Source organism: Trichosurus vulpecula, chromosome 2 (genome assembly GCF_011100635.1).
Source record: "Trichosurus vulpecula isolate mTriVul1 chromosome 2, mTriVul1.pri, whole genome shotgun sequence".
Lineage (NCBI taxonomy): Eukaryota > Metazoa > Chordata > Mammalia > Diprotodontia > Phalangeridae > Trichosurus > Trichosurus vulpecula.
This window is the reverse complement of record NC_050574.1, coordinates 117,954,001-117,976,374: the sequence shown is the minus strand read 5'-3', so window position 1 is coordinate 117,976,374 and position 22,374 is coordinate 117,954,001. Positions and strand designations below refer to the sequence as shown.

At 39.2% G+C, this 22,374-nt stretch overlaps 1 protein-coding gene across 1 annotated transcript in view; it reads left to right on the top strand.

The window, feature by feature from the left end:
* Nucleotides 1–10,552, top strand: part of AAMDC (adipogenesis associated Mth938 domain containing) — a 55,072-nt gene extending 44,520 nt beyond the window's left edge. Inside the window, exons 3-4 of the mRNA XM_036745448.1 lie at nucleotides 8,310–8,405; nucleotides 10,302–10,552. Coding sequence (XP_036601343.1) covers nucleotides 8,310–8,405; nucleotides 10,302–10,442 — 237 coding nt within the window. The 3' untranslated portion in view covers nucleotides 10,443–10,552. The remainder of the gene's footprint in view (nucleotides 1–8,309; nucleotides 8,406–10,301) is intronic.
* The last annotated feature ends 11,822 nt before the right edge of the window (nucleotides 10,553–22,374 follow it).

Sequence of the window (22,374 nt, the reverse complement as noted above, 5' to 3'; positions counted from 1 at the left end):
GGGGTGAGAGGAATATATTGAAAGAGGGAGAAAGGGAGAGGTAGAACAGGGTAAATTATGTCACATAAAAATGTCAAGAAAAAGCAGTTCTGTTGGAAGGGAAGAGGGGGCAGGTGAGGGCGAATGAGTGAATCTTGCTCTCCGATATCGGATTTGACCTGAGGAGGGAATAACATACCCACTCATTTGGCTATCTTACCCCACAGGAAAGAAGGAGGATGGAGATAAAAAAAGGAGGGATGATAGAAGGGAGGGCAGATGGGGGAGGAGGTAATCAAAAGCAAACACTTTTGAAAATGAACAGGTCAAGGGAGAAAATTGAATAAAGGGGGACAGGATAGGATGGAGGGAAATTTAGTTAGCCTTTCACAACATGATTATTGTGGAAGTGTTCTACATAATGATGCATGTGTGGCCTATGTTGAATTTCTTGCCTTCTTAGGGAGGGCAGGTGGGAAAGCGAAGAGGGGAGACTATCTGGAACTCAAAGTTTTAAAAGCAGATGCTCAAAAAAAAGTTGTTTTTGCATGCAACTGGGAAATAAGATATATAGGGAATGGGGCATAGAAATCTATCCTGCCCTACAAAAAAAGTAAGGGGAAAGGAGATGGGGGGGGGGGAGTGAGGTGACAGAAGAGAGGGCAGACTGGGCAACGGGGTAATCAGAATATATGCCATCTTGGAGTGGAGGGAGAGGGTAGAAATGGGGAGAAAATTTGCAACTCAAAATCTTGTGGAAATGGATGGTGAAAACTAAAATATTAAATTATAAAAAATTGGTTTTTGTTGATGATCCTCTGGAGAAACTTTCTTAGGGTCATAATCTTTAAGGTGCTCTTTGCAGCAGATGGCTAAAATGAAGACTAAAGAATGCTAAAACGGCTTTCTTTGTTGTTTTTGTTTGTTCTTTGTTGGTTTTTTTTAGTGTTGATTTCTTTTTTTTATTTAGTAGTATATTATTTTTTCCAATTACATGTAAAGATAGTTTTTGCAAGATTTTTGAGTTCCAGATTTTTCTCCCTTCCTCTCTTCTCTCTCCCTTCCCTATGACAGTGAGCAATCTGATATAGGTTATACACGTATTAAACATATTTCCACATTAGTCATGTTGTGAAAGGAGAATCTAAACAAAAGGGAAAAACCACAAGAAAGATAAAACAAAAATTAAAAAAAAGTGAAAATAGCATGCTTCAATCTGCATCCAGATTCCATAGTTCTTTCTCTGGATGTGGATAGCATTTTCCATCATGAGTCTTTTGGAATTATGTTGGATCATTATGTTGCTGAGAAGAGCTAATGTTCTCCTGGTTCTGTTCACTTCACTCAGCATCAGTTCATAAAAGCCTTCCCAGGTTTTTCTGAAATCTGCTTGCTCATCATTTTTTTAATAAAATAATAATATTCCATTACATTTATATACCCAATTTGTTCAGCCATTCCCCAGTTGTTGGGCATTTTCTCAGTTTCCAATTCTTGGCCACAAAAAGAGTTGCTATAAATATTTTTGTACAGGTGAGTCCTTTTCCCTTTTTTATGATCTGTTTGGGATAAAGACCTAGTAGTGGTATTGCTGGATCAAAGGGTATGCACAGTTGGATTGCCCTTTGGGTGTAGTTTCAAATTGCTCTCCAGAGTGGTTGGATCAGTTAACAATTCTACTAAAAATGCTTTAATATACCAATTTTCCCACATCTCCAACATTTATCATTTTCCTTTTTTGTCATATAAGCTAATTTGATAGGTGTGGTGAGATAGTACCTTGAAGCTGTTTTAATTTGCATTTCTCTAATCAATAGTGATTGAGAGCATTTTTTCATATGACTATAGCTAACTTTAATATCTTCAGCTGAAAACTCCCTATTCATATCCTTTGAACATTTATCAGTTGGGGTAAACGGGCTTTCATTGAAGTGAACAATGAGTTGCCTGCCTTCATGGAAACATAGAAGATGAGACTAAAAGTGGTCATCATCATTACCCACAACAGCTAACTGCATCCTTACCTTGTTAATGAATCCTAATTATGACAGAGAATGCTTTTCATAGGCACAGGCTGAGCCAACACAGCCTGGGCTTGTACCCCATCAAAAGCAAATTATCTCATTAATCCCCAGGTATGTCATCTATTTATTCTAGCTATCCACTGACAGACAAAAAACCACTGGAATGTCTCCAAGGCATCTCCACTCTCCCAGAAAGAGATAACAACAGTTTGAGGTCTGAATCTTATTGGGAAAAATCTCAGGGAGCTTTGCCTCTGTGATAAACATCCAACTGATAATACAGTGTGTTCCGGCTCTCTTAGAACAATTAGACCTGTTTCAGAAATCTGCATTACTGAAACTCTGCTGCCTTTTAAAAGATGCTTTCAGTCAGTTCCCTGAGGCTGTAAAGGCTGGGCATGTTCACTGAGCAATCCCAGACCGCTGACCTATGTTCTTCCTGTTGTTGCATTTTCACTGACTGAGCTAGCTGATTGATCTCTGCTGTTTTCATGGGTCCATGGCTACCCATCCCTTGTCTTCACAGAGTTATTTACCCAAGCAGCTAACGCAGTCTACTTGATTGGAATTAGAGGTGTCTTGAATTTTTAGTAGTGGACCACATGATCAGAATTCCATCTGTCTGGGGCCACATGATGGTATCAGCAAGCAGATGGTTAAGCTGTACTGGTTATACTAATGTTATATGTGCTAGTTTTTTAATTATATTAAAAGATCTGTTCGGGGATGGGAAGGGAAGAGGACATCATTGATCAGAGTACAACCTTCACTGATAGAGGTCACAAACCCTCAGTTGTAGACAGTTTCATGAATTGCTGTAGTGAAGGAAAAAAAAAATACTTACCTAGTAGCCAGCCTCTTAAGCTAAATTTGTCCTTGGATAACAGAAATGCAGTACATTACAGTGGACTGATATTCAAAGTTTTTCCAGCTTGACCTTCTAGAGCTTATACTCTATTGATATAATCTTAAAGAACTCAGGATTAACTCTGTATCACCTTTAATAAAAGGCATCATAGCTAATTAGGTAAAAATATTTTTGTTAAAATTCTGTCAGGCAAGCCTCAAACACTTATTAGCTGTGTGACCCTAGGCAAGTCACTCAACCCTGATTGCCTCAAAAAAAAACTCTTGTCAGGTCATAAGAATGACAACTATGAATATAAAGAAATATGCAAAGATTTCAATGAAAAGTGATGTAGTTTTTTTTAAAGAGAACTAAAACAATGACATATAATGAATCAACCTGTCAACAAGTAATTTTCACACTTCAACTACATAAAAAATTAATATCCAAAAGCCAAACTGAGTAAATATAATGGACAATTTGGGGTTAACCTTTATTAAAATTAATATACATAAACCTTATTTCTTTTAGCATCTGGTAAATAACAGGGATACAGTTCCATAAACAACCATTTGTAACCACTTTTTATGTTGCTTTGTATAATAGTTTACAGAGTTTGGGGTTTTTTGTTTATTATTGTTGCCTATTCTTTGGGTTTGTTGGGGAGAATTAAATTCTTGTAAAAACAAAAGTATCAGGCATACTATAACCTCTTTCAAGTAGTCTGCATTTAGCCTGTTTGTTGTTGTTCAGTCATGTCCAATTCTTCATGACCCTGTATGGTAGTCTTTTTGGCAAAGATACTGGAGTGGTTTGCCATTTCCTTCTCCCCAGTGTATTAAGGCAGAGTTTAAGTGACTTGCCCAGGGTCACATAGCTAGTAGATATCTAAGGCCGGATTTGAACTGAGGTCTTCCTGACTCCAGGCCCAGCACCATGCGCTGAGCCACCTAGCTGCCTCTGAGGCCCCATGTTTAATGAACCAGGATCTAGATTGTGGTCCTGTGGATTACCCCTTTGTGGGTCAATGTTTAAATCACCTGTGTCAGGTGTTTTATGCTGTTCTGTAAAGATCTTCAAAGATGGGCTCTTTATAGCCTCCCATTTCTATTTATTAACAATAATGGGTATTTATAAAACATTTGTTACAAGTTTGCAAAGTGCTTTACGTACATTGTCATTTAATCCTTACAATTGCAAGTATTGTTATATCCATTTTGCAGGAGAAGATACTGAGGCTAAGAGGTACTAGATGACTTCCCTGTGGTCATGCAACTCGTAAGTGTTAGAGGCAGAATTTGAACCCAGGTTGTCCTAGCGCCAAGTCCAGCACTCTTGTTATCTTCCCCTCTGCTTTCTATTCTTCTTTCCCTCACTGTCTACTTGTTTCTCCTCTGCTCCCTACAAACATGTTTAGATCTTCCCCATTCCCAAAAAAATCCATCTTTTGATGCTGCCATCCTCTTAACCTAATGTTAACCTAATTTCCTTTTCCTTTAGCAGCCGAACTCCTAGGAAAAACTGTCTTTGCTCATTGCCTCACCCCTTTCTTCTCGTGCACTTCTCAGCCCTTTGTAATTTGGCTTTCAGCCTCACTATTCAACTGAAACTGATCTCTAAAATGACCAGTGGGCTCTGACTTGCCATTGCTGGTGACCTTTTCTCATTGCCCATCCTCCTTTACCTGTCTTGTAGCATTTGACACTTTTCACCCTCTCTCCTCTTGGCATCATTGTGACACTGCTCCCTCTCGTTCTCCTTCCATCTGCCTGCCGACTCCTAAGTCTCTTTTGTCAGCTCATCATGCGTGTCTTCCTGTACTGTGGGCATCCTTCGAGGTTTAGTCCCGGGCCATCTTCTCATTTCTCTCTAGGCCCTCGAAGTGATCTTATCAGCTTTCTTGGATTCGGGGATCTTCTTTATGTAAATGACTACAAATCTATATGTCTGGCTCTAGTCTCTCTAGTTAGCTCTAGTCCCATATCACCAGCTGCCTGTTAGACATTTCAGAATGGATGTCCCCTATATATGGAATGTGTCCTCACGTGCCTCTTAGAATTTCTAGATTCCCTTAAAACTCAGCTAAAGCACCCCTATAAGAGGCCTTTCCTGACAATCCCACCGTAAACACTCATCTCCCCAGCTTCTTTCTAGTGCTTCTGAAGCCCCAAACTACCTTACGTTTACTTAGCATACATTTTATATTTACCTGTATGTATATATGTTGTTTCTCCAAAAGAACGTATGCTCCTTGAGGACAGGAACTATTTCATTTTTGTCTTTGTATCCCAAGTACCTCACACATTCTGGGCACATAGCAGGCACTTACTAAATGACTGTTGAGGAATTGATTGATATGACATGCTGCATGTTCAGTGATCTGTGACAGTGATTTTGGTCTTTAGGGGAAAATAATCTATAGAATTACCATTTCCACCCATTTCTGCTTCCTCGCATAAAAACAAAAAAAAACACACAAAACAAACTTCATCAGAATTAATGGAAAAAAAATGATGCTTTTGAGATTTCTGATATTTTATAATACTGTTATTTTACATTTCTGTAGTTCTTTGGGAGACAGCTAGGTGGCACAGTGATATGGAACTTGTAGGCTACAGAACTCATAACAAGCACAGCCAGAAGCAGCGCCATAATGGCCTAACATCATTATAACCTTGAATAAGGCATTTCATTTTCCTAAATCTCAGCTGCTTCTTCTATAAAATAAAGGCAGTGGACTAGATGATCTCAAAAGTTCCTTCCAGCTCTAATATTCCATAACTTCATTAATAAAGCCATGCATGTCCTGAAAAAAGAAAGGAAACTCAAACCCAACTTGACGCAGTCCTTGCCTGTCCCTCCCCTGCCCCCCCCCCCGAGGGTACTCAAGTCAGGGACCCAGGCTGGTGAATCCTATCTTCTCCAGTTAGTTAACATACATTTATGAAGTGCTTACTATGTGCCAGGAAATAAGAATTAAACTGAGGGTACAAAGAAAGACAAAAAACAGAACCTGTCCTCCAAGAGCTCACCTTCTGTTGGGAGAGACAGCATGTAAATAACTAAGCATATACAAGAAAGATACAGAGTGGATGGAAGGCAGTCTCAGAGGGGAAATCACTAGCATCTGAGGGGACTGGGAAAGGCCTCTTGCAGAAGGCAGGATTTAATCTGACTCTTGAAGGAAGCCAGGGAAACTTAAGCGGTGAAAGTGAAGAGGGTGAGCATTCCAGGCATAGGGGACAATCCAGTTCTCCTGGCTATACCCACCAGCAAGGGAGGAGCCAGAAAATGAAGGTCAAGGAAATACAAAAAAAAGCTGAAACACCAAAAATTTCAAGAAAAAAACCTTGAATAAAAGGCCAGTGCACAAGCAGGTAAGTCAACAGATAAGATTAAAATAAAAAAGAAGGATGAGTAGTAAATCTTGAAACATAATTCAAAACTCTCTTAGGAAATATTACAGGAGAAAAGAAAGTGAGCCAATGCCTGATAAAGTACAGAATCCTAAAGGAAATGGGCATTAAAAAAAACTTTTACTTCCACACACCATAAAATTCCTCAGCATACTCTCAGTTGAATCCTCTACAGAGTACATTCTCTGAAAACAGTTAAATAAATCAACAATCAAGAATGATTGACATTGGTGGTATGTGTAGCCTTTCCTTTAATAGTTTATTAAAAAGATGAGCTGATGCTTCTTAAGGTAATGGACCTGGGGTTCAGGATGAGACATAATTTTTTTTACATAGTTCAAGAATTTGTTTTGTTTGTATACGCATATGTGTTACAAGGGTTTTATTTTCCTTTTTTCTTTGCAATAGGGAGGGGTGGTAGGAGTAAAATAAAGTTGTTTTGTTTTGTTTTTATTGAAAACAATTTTTTTTAAAGAGCCAGGGGTTCCAGCAAGCAGAAGTGAGTAGGAGAATCATTACAGGAGTGAGGTCAGCCTATGCAGAGTCTTGTGGCCAGAGACAGAATGTTGTCTGCAGAACCAGCAAGAAGGTCAAGTTAGCTAGAGTATGGATTGTGAAGAGAAAGAATGTGAATAAGCCTGTGAAGGTGGATTAGAATAAGATTTTAAACAAGTTCTAAATGCCAAATATGGGTGTTTGTATATTATTCTAAGTCCAGTAAGGAGCCACGAGTGCTTTAGGAATATGAACTTGGAGAGGGGAGGCAAGGTGGGGTGGCTATATGGGTAAAGATATAGAGATGAAGATGAGCCATATTGAGGAGTTATTAACCTCCATTGGTTAGAGTTGGGATAACTTTAGGGGTGTGAACTAACATTGTTGGTGCCCTCAACAGAAAGAGGGAGTTGGGGGGAAAGAGGATTTAGTGGAGAATGATAACGAATTCTGTTTTAAACATGAGCTTGAGATAACTGTGGGGTATCCAGATGGAGATGTCCATCTGGCAGTTAGCGATCTGATCAGAACTTGGGAGAAATATTGGGGCATACATAGATTTTGGAGTTATGCACATAGAGTACACTAAAGCTCATGGGATCTTAAGAAATCTCCAAGACACATCACAGAGAAAAGAAAATAAGACCATGACAAAACCTTAAGACATTCCCATGTAGAAGGAAACAGGACATGGATGATGATCCAGCAAGGAGCTTAAGAAGAAGCAGTCAGAGAGATAGGAGAAGAACCAAGAGAGACACATGTCACAAAAGCCCAGGAAGAAGAGAGTGTCCTAGAGAAAGGAATAGTTAACAATGTTAAATGAGTAAAAATAATTTTTTAAACGTTAAATGAGGCCTAGAGGGTTTAGATTTATTCTATATAACTCCAGAATCTAAAACTTGAAAGAATGCAAAGAAGGTGCAGGGAGGCAGTAGTTAGCTCAGTGAGCTGAAAGAACTTTATAACATTTAGAATCATCCGAGCATAGCATGAGTTTCCTAATCATTTCTACTATTTAGGAATAGGCTGAAAGACTACTTCTTGAGACTGTTGTAGAAGGTATTCATATATCAGGTAAGGGTTCTTTGAGATCCCTTACAACTGTGAAATTTAATACAATTTATCTCAAGGTGCAGTCATATTCTGTTACACTTCCTTTCCCCTGGTAGTTCAGAGTCCATCAGCCTCTGAGTATTTGAATCATTTTTCCTTAAGTGTAAATTTTACCATGATTTTTACCGTGATTTAAAATTCTTTACCAGTTAAAAAAAATCCCTGAAAGACAAAATGTAATTTACATGATATAAGGGAAGACAAGTATTTCATAGGATCATAAGGTAGGAAGATACTTTAAGAAGTTATCTTCTTCATCTGCCTATCTTTGGGCAGAACTACATTGTCCCTGTCAGGTGAAAACCGATCTGTTTTTAAAGTCCTTTAGACAAGGAGATTCTTTTAACATGCCACTAGAACTGCCATTCGCAAAGGAAGGATAAAGAAACCAGTGTCCCGGGCACATAGTAAACTTTTTGTTTCCATATCCAGCATTCCCCAGGTGTGCAGCCTGCAGATGTGGAAGAAGTAGCCAAGAAGGGGGTCCAAACCCTTGTAATTGGCCGTGGAATGAGTGAAGCATTGAAGGTGCGTATTGGACACAGTGACATGCCTCATGGCAGTGGTCTTCTCGCCCTTACTTTTTCTCATTTTCTGTTACTGTGGAGTTCTGTAGCTTTGTGAATCCTCTATCTCAGGGCTCCTGAACCAATACGGGATCTGCTTTAAGTGCACAGGGTATCAGAGATAGGCCCAGTGCCTGTATCCTCTCCCTTCCATTGTACTATTCCATTCCTGGGTCTTTGATTTCTTTTTTTCCAGGAAGGGCCTAGTCCTGGTATTCCCAAACAACCATACTTGTCATTACTTGACCATAAGCGCTTTCATGGTACTTTTTGGTATTCGTACTTGTACTTGTAGGTACTTGTAATGCTCTGCTTGAAACCTCCAGAAAGGCATAGCCAGAAATGGTGGAGGAAGGAGGAGAGAAAACAGGGGAGAAAATTCACATCTATAAAGAAGCTACCCCCAGTTTTCTTTTTAAATGATTTTCAAAACACTATCAAAAGATACATAGAGGCGACTATTATTCCAGTTGTCCAACAATAGGAAATGGCTCCCATTTCTATAACGCTTTTTTTTCTCACCAAAAGAATAGTTGGTAAGTATTTTCATCCCCATTCTACTGATGAAGAAACCGAGGCTCAGAGAAGTTAAGTGACTTGTCCACAGTCATATAGCTGGGAAGTTTCAGATTGATAACCGGCCTTTTACACATCAGTGCTCTTTTCATCATGCTATGCTATTCGTCTTTCATGCCATAAATATATCTAGTGACTCACCCAGTGCAAGCCACAGGCAAAAGACAAATAAAAAACTCTTGATTGTGACTCATTTTTTTATACATTGCCTGAATAAAACTGAATACAAAATCTGAGTTTATTTTCTCCCACAAGTGAAATTTCTAGAAAACTGAAGTTTAGCTACTTTTAGTACCAAGCTTTTAATTTTTAAATTATAACTATTTTTGATGTTCTCCAACATGTTATTCACAGCCAGAGGCTAAACCAGTGGGGCACACCTTCTGATAGGTCCTGCCAACCTGAAAGGCCCAAAGACAAAATATCACATGCCTGTTGTCTGAACACCAGTCTCACCAAACGCATATAGTTGGCCACTGAAGGGAGAGTTGTGTTTTAGCCACAGGAATTTATAAGACCATCTGCAAAAATGTTTGAGACTTGTGATACATACCTGTGGAGGAACTGCCCCCCTCCAGTGAAGGCACAGATGTATAGAAGCACTGGATGGAAGCCTTCCTTATGGCTAACACTCTTATTAAATACAGTAAATTGAATAGAACCAAAACTCTTCCTGATGACTTGGGTTCATTATTGGTAACATCAGTCTTTTTTAAGCTTGACAATCCATTGCTATTCTCAGAGCTGAGACTGCCCCTGCACTAAGGGGCCCCATACATTGAGATATTTGAGGGTTTTTAGTTTTTTGTTTTGTTTTGTCTTTTTCCTGTGTTCACTATTTATATCATTTAGCTTTTCTGGCATGTTATCAACTGTCACTTTTGGTTGCTCTCAGGCTGTTTTTGTTTAGCCTGATGCTGCCTCTCCAATTTATAGCTTCTAATCTGTTGCAGGCTGGAAACTGAGATTAACTGAGATTAGAATTAATTTTAAAATAAGAATAGGCTGGAGAAAGGGCCTCTTATGAAGAGAGTGTTAATGCATAGACTTCATGACAACTATTTTAGCTGTTCAGACACCCTTTATGCATCCTTCTGGGTTTTCAGCTGTATTCCAAATAGTCAAAGTTGCTAGATAAGTGATGCTCCCGTGAATTAGATGTTATTTTCATTGATGCTGTTGAGTGGTGCCCTTATGTTTCCCAATGGTAATGAGAAAGGGGCCAATAACAGTAGTTGGGTCTTTAAACTCAAGCTTTATTGTCTGTTTATCTCTTTCCCAGGTGCCAGCATCCACTGTGGACTACCTCAAGAAACAAGGGATAAATGTACTGGTCCTCCAGACAGAACAGGCTGTGAAAGAATACAATGCCCTAGCTGCTCAGGGAGTCAAAGTGGGAGGTGTCTTCCACTCTACCTGCTGATGGCACCTTCCAAGTTCAGAGAAAAATAAAACAATGATTCATGAATGTGACTTATCACTTAGCCCCTCTCCTTTCACCCCAGTCAGTCATTAAACATTTATTAAGTACCAGCTATGTGCCAAGTACTGTACTAAATGCTGCAGATACAAATATGAAAAAGATATTCCTTGCCCACAAGAAGCTTAAAGTCTAATGAGGGAAGATGGCACACAAAAGGAAAAAGGGGTAGGAAGGGAAGGGGCATAATGGAGAAGTCTTAAGGAGTACAGCCAGGTGGGAAATGCAGAGGTGGCTAGCCTGGACAAGAGGGAGGGAGGGGTCCAAAGGCAAGACTGAGCACCAAGGCTCATGTGATCTTGCAGGATGGTGAGGTTCCTGGGGCACAAGGAAACAGTCCAAAGGTGTGCAGCTGGTTGGTAAATGAAGAGGTCTCAGTAAGTCTAACCCAGCCCAGGAGTAAGGGCCTATAGGATGAGGGACAGAGGTAAAATTTCACAGTAGGACATTACTAGCAAGGTCTGATAATCTTTTTTGTCAATCCTTGACCGCTTTGGCTTTTCTGTACCATTTGACACTTCTGACTCTTGAACAGTCTCTCTTCTCATACTCACCATAAGACTACTTTTTCTTACCTGTCTGACCATCATGGTCCTCCTACATACTGTGCATAGCATCCTCCAAAGCTTTGTCCTAAGCTCTTATCTTTAAACACCCTTTCTGGTTGGTAATTATTCCATGCTAATGACTTTTAATATCTGTCTTATTAAAGATGGTCGTCTATAAAAATACTTCTTTAATGACTTAAGGGTCATATTGTTATTATGTTTTATATATAATGTATATTATATATAATGTATATATTTATATATAATGTATATTATATATAACATGTTATGTTATTATTATTTTATCATTCACTTTAATTACTACCCTGTCCCACAATCCAGCAACACTCTCAGGGGCTGTGTCTGTGGAAGGGTATCTGTGTGAACTAAACGTCCTCAGGGTAACTCTTACTTTTATAAATCAACCCCAGTCTCTTCCCTTTACATCTCCCACTTGTTATCCTGTTGGAACTTCAAGCTTGACCTTCCGAGACTGTACTTGTCATTTCCCCCTAAATCAGCATCTCCTCCCAACTTCCCTAATTTTATCAATCACCAAGAATAGAAATGTTGTCTTTCTTCATCCTCACCCTCTCACCCCATTCAAGTCTTCCTCTTCAACATCAAGTTTCATTCATCTCCTCCCTTCCTCTCCACGTTGCCAGTTCAGGCCCATATCACGTTTCACCTGAACTGTAAGAATAGCCCCTTATCTCTTTGCCTGTATTCTCTCCCCATTCCTAATGTCTTGGCCTGATTCCCACTCGGAGAGTTATGATGGATCCTCATCGCCTAGGAGATAGCTGATTTAACCAGGCTTAGAAACTACTTTTCTAGCCTTCATATCACTCCTCCTCACATGCTCTATAGTTGAAGCAAATTAACATACTTTACATTTCCCAAGCTGGATTCACCTGTTATCTCAGTAACACGGCTTCCAACCTCATTGTTGAACTGAAGTTATCAGTGATCTCTTAACTGCCAAATCTGATGGCCTTTACTCAGACCTCTGTAGCCGTTGACACTACTTATCACCTTCTCCTCCTGGATACTCTCTTATCTATAGGTTTTTGTAGCACTGCTACCTCCTGGTTTTCCTGTGTAATTACTTTTTTTTTTTTTAGTTTACAACATTTGGTTCTACAGTTTTGAGTTCCAGATTTTCTTCCCTCCCTCCCCAAGACGGCATGGAATCCCATATAGCTTCCACGTATACCTTCGCATTGAATTAATTTACACACTAGTCAAGTTATGGAGAAGAACTGTGATCAATAAATCATGCAAAAGAAGAAACAGGACCAAAAAAAAAACCAACCCAAAAACAAAAGAGAGAAAAAGAAAAAAAGGTGTGTGTGGGGGGGGAGGCTAGCATGAAGTGTGCCTCAATCTGCATTCATACTAAATAGTTCTTTCTCTGGATGTAGATAGCATTCTCCATCGTGAGTCCTTTGGAGTTGTCTTTGTACCTTGTGTTGCTGAGAAGAGCGAAGTCTGTCAGGGTTGGTCCTCACAGAATCCCTATATCTGTGGTTGTGTATAATGTTCTCTTGGCTCTGCTCTGCTCACTCAGCATTATGTCTTGTAGGTTTTTCCAGGTTGTTAGGAAGTCCGTATCATCCCCATTTCTTATGGCACAATAGTATTCCATTACCTTCATATACCACAGCTTGTTCAGCCATTCCCCAACTGATGGGCATCCCTTTCATTTCCAATTCTTAGCTACCACAAAAAGAGTCGCTATAAATATTTTTGTACATATGGGTCCTTTTCCCACTTGTGTGATCTCTTTGGGATATAACCCTAGAAGTGGTATTGCTGGGTCAAAGGGCATGAACATTTTTATAGCCCTTTGGGCATAGTTCCAAATTGCTTTCCAAAATGGCTGGATCAGCTCACAACTCCACCAGCAATGTAACAATGTTCCAATCTTCCCACATCCTCTCCATCATTTTATCATTTTCCTGTTTTGTTATTTTAGCCAATCTGACAGGAGAGATGTGGTATCTTAAGAGTTGTTTTGATTTGCATTTCTCTAGTCAGTAATGATTTAGAGCATTTTTTCATATGCCTATAGATATCTTTAATTTCTTCCTCTGAAAACTGCCTGTTCATATCCTTTGACCATTTCTCAATTGGGGAATGACTTGTATTCCTATATATTTGCTCAGTTCCCTGTGTATTTTAGAAATGAGGCCTTTATCAGAGACACTAGTTGTAAAGATTTTCTCCCAATCTTCTGCTTCCCTCCTAATTTTTGTTGCATTGGCTTTTTTTGTACAAAAACATTTCAATTTAACAATCAAAATTATCCATTTTGCATTTTGTAATGCTCTCTATCTCTTGTTGGGTCATGAATTCTTTACTTTTCCATAAATCTGATAAGTAAACTATTCCTTGCTCTCCCAAATTACTTATAGTATCAGCCTTTACTCCTAAATCATGAACCCATTTTGACTTTATTTTGGTATATAGCGTAAGATATTGGTCTATGCCCAGTTTCTGCCCTACCATTTTCCAATTTTCCCAGCAGTTTTTGTGAAATAGTGAATTATTAGCCCAGAAGTCGTCCTCTTTGGGTTTATCAAAGAATAGATTGCTATAGTCGTTGACTTCTCCACCTTGTGTTCCTATCCTATTCCACTGATCCACAACTCTGTTTCTTAGCCAGTACCAGGTAGTTTTGATGACTGCTGCTCTGTAGTACAGTTTACTATCTGGTATGTAATTACTCTATGCTGGTTCTTCATCCATGTCATACGCACTGACAGTAGGTGTCCCCAGAGGCACTTCCCTGGCTCTTACTCTTCTTTCATTTTATATTATTCACTGGGTAATTACACCAAGGTCTTGTGGGTTCATTTAGCCTCTCTATGCAGATGATTCCTAGATCTGTACATCCAGCCCTAGTCTCTCACCTGAGCTAAAAATCATCTATTACCAACTGCCTGTTAGATGTGTCAAACTGGATGCCCCATAGGTATCTCAAACTCCCCAAACTTCAATGTCATCCTCAATCCCCTGCCCTCACCCCACATATCCAATCAGCTGCCAAATCTTACCATTTCCACCCTCAAAACATCTTTATGTCACCTTCTCTCTACTCACAGTCACCACCCTAATTCATGCCCTCATCACTTCTTACCTGGACTATTGCAACAACCTTCTGAGTAGTGCCCCAATTCAAGTCTCTCTCCACATCAGTCCATCTTCTGCTCATCTGACAAGATGATGCTCTTAAAGCCTGGGCTTGCCAATGTCACCGTGCTGCTCTCAGAGCTCCAGAGATTCTGTGTATCACTGCCAAGATCAAATATACATTCCTCTGACATTTAAAGTTCTTCATGTTCTGGCCTCTTCCTACTTTTTTAGTCTTCTTACAGTTTACTTCCTTCTATGATCTCTAAAATCCGGCTATACTGACCTACACTGACTATTTGCTATTCCTATTACATTCTTATATGCCTCTGCATAGGCTGTCCCCCCGGGACACAGAATGCTCGGCCCCCTCACCTCTGCCTTTTAGTTTCCCTAGCTTTCCTGAAGACAGCTCGGACCCTACTTTCTGTAAGAAACCTTCCCCAATTCCTCTAGCTGCTAGTGCCTTCCCTTTTGAGATTACCTTCCATATATGCATATATATATGTATGTATGTATGTATATGTCTATGTATGTCTATATATGTGTGTATATATGTCTATATATGTGTATATGTGTGTGTGTGTGTGTGTGTGTATATCTGTGTAGCTGGTTATTTACATATTGGCTCCCCCATTAAATGTGCCAGGAAAGGAGGTGAAAGCCTATAACCCCAGCCACAAGGGAGGCTTAGGCTGGAGGCTCTCTTGAGCTCAGGAGTTATGAGCTTCAGTGGGTTTTGCTAATCAGATATCTGAAATATGTTCAGCATTAAGATGATGAGCCCTTCTCTTGGGAGTGGGGAACCACCATATTGACTAAAGAGTGACAAACCAGCCCGGGTCAGAAACAGAGTAAGTCAAAACTCCCATGTCTATAAATTATGGGATTAGGCCTGTTATTTGTCTTTGCCCTTCCAGCCTAGGAAAGATGGGGGAGATTCAGTCTTTTATTCATTCTCATTCATATATACATATACACACACATACGTATATGTACACACATATGCCTATATATAATATATACATAGATGTGTTTGTATATATACATATTTATGTGTGTATCTCTCTCTCTCTCTCTCTCTCTCTCTCTCTCTCTCTCTCTCTCTCCCTTCCCCTCTCTCTCTCTCTCTCCATTAGAGAAGGAGCTTTTTATTTTTCTTTTTGTTCCCAGCACTTAATGTAGTGCCCAGCATATAGTGTTTAATAACTGTTTGTTGACATTTCTTCTTTCATGTTGCTTTCACTGATAAAACCATATGCATGTCTGATGTTGAACCATTTGGAAATGCCAAGGATTTCACTAATCAGAAAACAAACCCCCACCACCACCCCCATTTTGAGTAACTATGGCCGCTGAGAAGGCAGGGCTTGCAGCCCATGCAGAAGCGGTTGCCAGGCTGCATCTCTGCAAAGTTTTATTCTCATATTGAGAACTGCAGGGCTGGCCTGGAATTAGGGCCAGCAGTTTCTACCACACTGCTATTCTAGGGCTCTGGGCTGTCTCCATCAGATTCTGTGGTAATCATTTCGACCCTCCACACTGGAAAATCAAAGTGGATTAAAATACATGTTGTTCCACTTGGGATGTACAGCATGGAAAAGTGCAAAATTAGAGCAAGTGTGAGAATCGGCTTTAAGTATATGGAAACGGAATCGTATTCATTCTGGGTATCAGAGGACAGAAATAGAAGCAATGAAGGAAGACCCAAAGAAGAAAAATTGGGATAATGATAACAAAAAACCACCTAACAATGACAGCTATCCAAAAATGGAACTGCCCTCGTGGAAGGTAATGATGGGGTTGGTATCGCCTCAATGGATGTCTTCGAGCAAAGACCATATATCGGATATAGTTACTTCTTCATTCTTCTCTGGGTTCCACTTAGGACTCTACAGGCTTCTGGAGGCTTCTCTATCATGACTCAGCATACTTCTCACCTGGAAGATCACTCCTTCCCTATGGCTCCTTCCTCTGATCAGCCAATTCCACCCATAACTTCCATTTTAAGGAAGTCATGTTCACTCCTTCATGCCTCCCTGGGATCCACTCCTTACTCTCTGAACTTTTTTCTCTACTGTGCCTTCTCACAGGTACTTCTTTCCTTTTCCCAACCCCCAAGCTTTTCAGCTTACTTTTATGTGATGTCTTACTTTATTAAGAAGTAACCTCTTTGAGGGCTATTTCTTTTTGCTTGTATTTGTATTCCCAGAGATTAGCACATAGTAAGTGCTTGATAGAAGCTTGTTGACTTGACTGGATATAGGGAGGATTCTTATTAGGACATAGATAGGGATGAGCTGGAACCAGCTCTTGAATTTTTAAATTTTCAGTGAGCATACACACCTCAGAAATAAACAAATGCTATACATTAGGGTTTAATTTATTGCTTTGTTGATTACCTGAATTTTTAAAAGTGATGGAGAAAATGTTAATAATGTGGGTAACCCTTAGAAGTGTGTTGTGTGTACATTTCTTCCCACCCACACCCAGAAATTCCGATGTTAAACATTTATCAATATACCACTGGATATAAGCTGCACTAGAAGACTTCTTAGTTCCTGTCCAGTTCTATGATTTTGTGATTCTGGGAATTGAATTAGTTTATGTATTTCCCACAGAGGCATAGCAAATGGACCGTTAGCTGGATCCAGAATTAAATACATGGAAGAAGTGAGTCTGGATTGCATTTGGGAAGTGGAAAAACTATCAGTGATTCCAAACTGATCACAACTGCAAAAGCTCACCTCTCTAACAGCAATGCTTTCAAAGACATAGATACAGATTTAGATATACATACATATATGTATCTGTATGTCTCATGTATATCTCATATATATGATACATATATTTCAAAGACATATATACATACACACAGCATCACTGTATGAATGTGAATCATGAAATAATGCAATCTCCATTTATGTTGATTACAACTCCTCTGCGGCTTTTCTTCCTATGAGATTCTTGTCCCTATCTTTCTGTGAATCCTCCAGGGGAGGTTGGGGAAATTAAACATCTTCAATGTCTCCACCTAATTCTTTTTTTTAAGTCTCACGTACTTGCACAGAACTAAAGCTATCCTGCTGTACTATCTCATTCTATTCCATGACCAGTTCACCTTCTTGGTTATAGGTGTCCTTGAGGATGTCTTTTGTACCACTTTCAAACAAGTAATTGTTAATAATGTGCTATAGCCTATTTACATCCACCATGTGTCATTCATTCCATGATTCACATTCATACAAGTAGGTTATTTATCATCCTTATTTCACAGGTGGAGAAATTTAGGTTCACAAGAGTTAAATGATTTGCCCAAGGTCATACTGTGAGGCTCACACCCAGTCCTGCCAAGTCCAAGTCTCTAGCATTTGCAAAAGAAAATGAAAATTTGCAAAATGCAAATGTACATTTGTAACTGGACTCTAAGGTAGACACATCATCCACAGCCCGACTGTAAATCCTGGGATTGTTATCCCTGGGCAATATTCTCTTCCTGCCGTGGAGAGACTGAGGATGTCATGAGCTCTGAGCCCAGGTGAGTGTCCTCCATGCTTGGGCTTTTAAAGCTGAGCTGAATAAAGTAAAAAAGTCTTTTTGCTTTCAGTTTTGGAGAGAAGTGGCTGAAAGAAAATGGAAGAAGAGGAGAAAGCAAGCAATTCAGACAGGCAGATCACAGGTGTTTTGCATGGGGAATAAGACCAAAGTTTTGAAAGTCAAACCATCTCTGCCCAGAAAAATCTCTGGCTGAGAGGTCCAGGAGACTGAGACTACTGGTAAACTGTTTCAATTACCCTTTGCCTGTACTGCTGGCTGCAGATGGCAGGCATTTACCCAGAGTGTCTGTAATTTGAGTACATTTATAATTTAATTCATGCCTATAAAAGCATCCTACCCTTGACATAAAATTATGATCAGTCTTAATAGTTTTGTGATTCATGTCTATATGTTAATAGCATTCAGGGAAGAGTGCAATGGAGGATTAGCTTGATTTACACACATGCACACGCACACGCACACATAGATTTGACCTCTGGCCAGAATGCTAGGGTCCCTAGCTGGAGGGGTGGGAGAAGCAAGAAGGGCAACTTGATCATGAAAAAAGGTCATGATATTGATAATTTTATTATCTCCTTAATAGCAGAGATAGATGACCTATGTGAACTGGAATCGTTTTACCTCTAAGCTAAAATAAGTCAATGTCATAATCAGAGCCAAATGTAGCTTAAAACATGAGTGCCCCAAGGGAAAACTTCATCCTTTGACATAAAAGAGAGTGTAGTAGAGGAGGAAAGTCATGCTTCTGGGCATCCTGCCCCTTCTCCTATCCAGTAGGAGGAGAGACTAAGAATGAGTGCCTTAAAAAAAAATTGGTTTTTCTGACACAGGGAAGGGGAGAAGGAAGGGAATAAGCATTTATATGACATCTACTGTATACCAGACATGTGCTAAGTACCTTATTTTTAAACTAATGAGGATCATTTGATCCTTACAACAACTCTGCAAAGTAGGTGCCCCATTTTACAGTTGAGGAAACTGAGGCAAACAGGGTTAAGTGACTTGCCCAGAATCATATAGCTACTAAGTCCCTGAGATTCGATCTGAACTCAGGTTTTCTGTCTCCAGGCCCAGCACTCTGTGCGCTGTACCACCAGCTGCCTCATACAGCCAAACTTTGCCTCACAGAGATTCCTGCTCTTTACAGATGGGAATTATATCTGGGATATATGTATATTTTAGTTTAGTGTTTTGAAAATTGGTATTTTAATTTTTCTTTTTGCTTCTCTTATGTAGAATTTTTTTTTGCCGTTTTCTTTTTTTGGAGTGGGGAAGGCAAGGCAATTGGGGTTAAGTGACTTGCCCAAGGTCATATAGCTAGTAAGTGTCAAGTGTCTGAGGCCGGATTTGAACTCAGGTCTCCTGACTCCAGGGCCAGTGCTCTACTCACTGCCCCACCCAGCTGCCCCCCATGTTTGTTTTGCTATAATTTTCTTTTTTACTTTATGAATTTTAAAAATATTTTTATAATTCATTTTTTATAGCTTGAGTTTGAAGTTGAATTTAGCCCAACAGTTGCTACTCTTGAGGAAGATTATTGATTACTGAATTTTCTCTTCTCTTTGATTTTATTTTAAATTTGATAATTTTTTTCTATTTTTCTCAATTTTGATATGAAATTTTCTTTGAAATAACTTCTATTTCCTTTTGTGATATTTTCTTTTCTATCTCTCTAAAGTTATCAGATGGATTATTTTTCATTTTGAATGTTTTGGATTTGGTTGTTTTCTAATTTATTTTTTAGTGGCTTCTCTCCCCTCACTGCCCCCCCCTTTCTGTATACCCAGCTTCCATTCTCCTGAATCTGCTGCCCTGATATGTTCCAACTGAATATTAATTTTCATTATTTGGTGAGATCGAAATGAATGCTAACTATTAGATAACTTCTTATCAATGTGCAGGTTGAATACCTTGTCAGTGTTTTTATTTTCACATTTGCCCTGCTGATAATCTGCTGATAACTGGTTTATTGCTGATACTTGCCACTGCTATTCTTGCTGTTGATCTGCATACAGCTAAATATCTATCATCTTGGAGTTCGGCAAATTTTTTGGTCATCTAGTGAAATTATCATTTGGTAATTGGCTAAATGTAAGCATTTTGAATCAATATTATAAAAACATGAAGGAAATACTTAGAGAATACTAGCATTTTATGAATGTTAACATTCAAAAGAAGTTACTGACATTTGGAGTAAATCCTGTGCGTGCAACTGAAGATATTATAAAAGTCTTGAAGGGAAAAGGAAGAATGTCTTTTTGGTGTTACTCAGTCATTTTTCAGTCGTGTCTGACTCTTCATGATCCCATTTGGGATTTTCTAAGCAAAGATGCTAGAGTGGTTTGCCATTTCCTTCTCCAGCTCATTTTACAGATGTGAAACTGAGTTAAACAAGGTTAAGTGAGTTGTCCAGGGTCACATAGCTATTAAGGGTCTGAGGCTGGATTTGAACTCAGGTCCTCCTGATTCCAGAGCCTGGGTGCCACCTACCCACAGAATTGACCGTAGAATAGTCCATAATGGGATGAGGTTAAGAGAATTCACTAAGGATATGCTTGATGAATTACCAGACCCCTTTGATCACTTAAAAATACCTAACTAAATTCAAATGAGAGTAGCCAGAAATTGGTTCACAATCCTCCCTCTAAAATGAAAGAATGTTGTAGAAAAGGGACGATATCATTGAAAAATTATGACATAGTACAGCAGTTGAGGCACAAGTCTGGAATCTCATTTGGGTTTTCACCTATACCAAAAAAGCAAAATTCTTGCTATCAGATTCATATTCTTCATTTGTGAATGATGACAGTTCCATGTTTTCCACACCCAAAGATGAGAACTTTGCTTGCTCCCAGATGTAAGGATAGCTCACCTAAGTCAGATAGCATTACGACATCTGTGAGAAGGCTCAAAGTTAGGTCCATCATAATAGGGAGAGCTCATGAGTATAACAGGTGAGGTCTAAGTCTCCTGAGTTCCACAGAGAATCATTACATGTGAGCAAGCTCAGGACAAGGTGCTATGATACAGACAGAAACAAAACAAAAAAGAGAGGCCCATCTTAGGAACTTTCTCTGCAGTTGTCCTTATCCTTCTGAGACAGACTGTGTCCTCATCTGAGCCAAACATGCAGTGGAGCTAAAGGTCTGGCAAACATCAGACAGGGATAAGATGAATTTTTTGATGAACAATCCCAAAGGACCAGCATTTGAATCTCTGCAAGATGTAAGGTATAGAATCCTGTATCTAGAATGTTTAAAATATCTAGAGACATTCTATGGTTCTGAAATAGCAACAGACGTGGTGTTTACAAAGTTTGGCAGTGTCATTCAGCACAAAGGGGAATTGCCATCTTAATTTTTAGTACATACGGCCAGATACCTAGTGACACTAATATGGAATGATTTTTTTTTTCTGATTAGATATGAGCAGTTTGAGCCAAGTAGCTAAGGGACTCCACTAGCTGGAGTGACTTGAGGGCATCCCTAACTGATGCTATAATAAAATAATTATATTGGTCATATAAAAAATTAAAAATAACCAATGAAAGCATATGAGCTAATCAAAAAAGCCTGATGAGATGCCAGGCTAGCCTGACACATGGGTTATCACCATGAAGGAGAAAATGAGAAAGGGAGAACTCCCTCCTGCTGTAGTTGTGAGGAAGATAGCCATGCACAGGCCACATGCAATAATGAAGAGGAAGTAGCTATGGAAGTGTAGAAGCTGAAGTCCACGAGATTAGCTTCAGGAAAAAGAAATGGGTCATTGATAAATGGTCAAAGGATATGAATAGGCAGTTTTCAGACAAAGAAATCAAAGCTATCTATAGGCATATGAAGAAGTGCTCTCAATCACTTTGGATTAGAGAAATGCAAATTAAAACAACTCTGAGGTACCACCTCGCACCTGTCATAGTGGCTAATATGACAAAAAAAGGATAATGTTGGATGTTGGAGGGGATGTGGGAAAACTGGGACACTAATGCACTGTTGGTGGAGTTGTGAACTGATCCAACTGTTCTACAGGGTGTTTCTAAAGTCTGGACACATTGGAAATCTCATTAACAATTTCATTAACATCTCATTAACTGTTTCACCAGACCTTAGCCCCCTTGACTTCTTTTTCTGGGGTATGCTAAAGGAGAAGGTGCACTCAATGAAAATCACAGATGCAACATACTTGATTGAATGCATAAAGAGTGAATGTGCTAAAATTGATGGCAATGTGGAGTTATTGCATCGAGTTCACATGAATCTTGCAAAGCACATCAACCTTTGCATCACAAATGAAATCATATTGAAGATGTTATTTGTTAATATTCCAATTAAATAAAATGTCATTGAAAATTTCATTCATTTCATTTCTTGAAAATATGCATTTTTGCCTATGTGTCCAGACTTTAGGAACACCTTGTAGAGAACAATTTGAAACTATGCCCAAAGGGCTATAAAACTGCATACCCTCTGATCCAGCAATTCCACTGCTAAGTCTATGTCCCAAAGACATGCCAAAAAAGGGAAATGATCTGTTTGTACAAAAATATTTATAGCAGCTCTTTTTGTGGTGGCTAAAAATTGGAAATCAAAGGGATGCCCATAAATTGGGGAATGAATGAACAATCTGTGGTATAT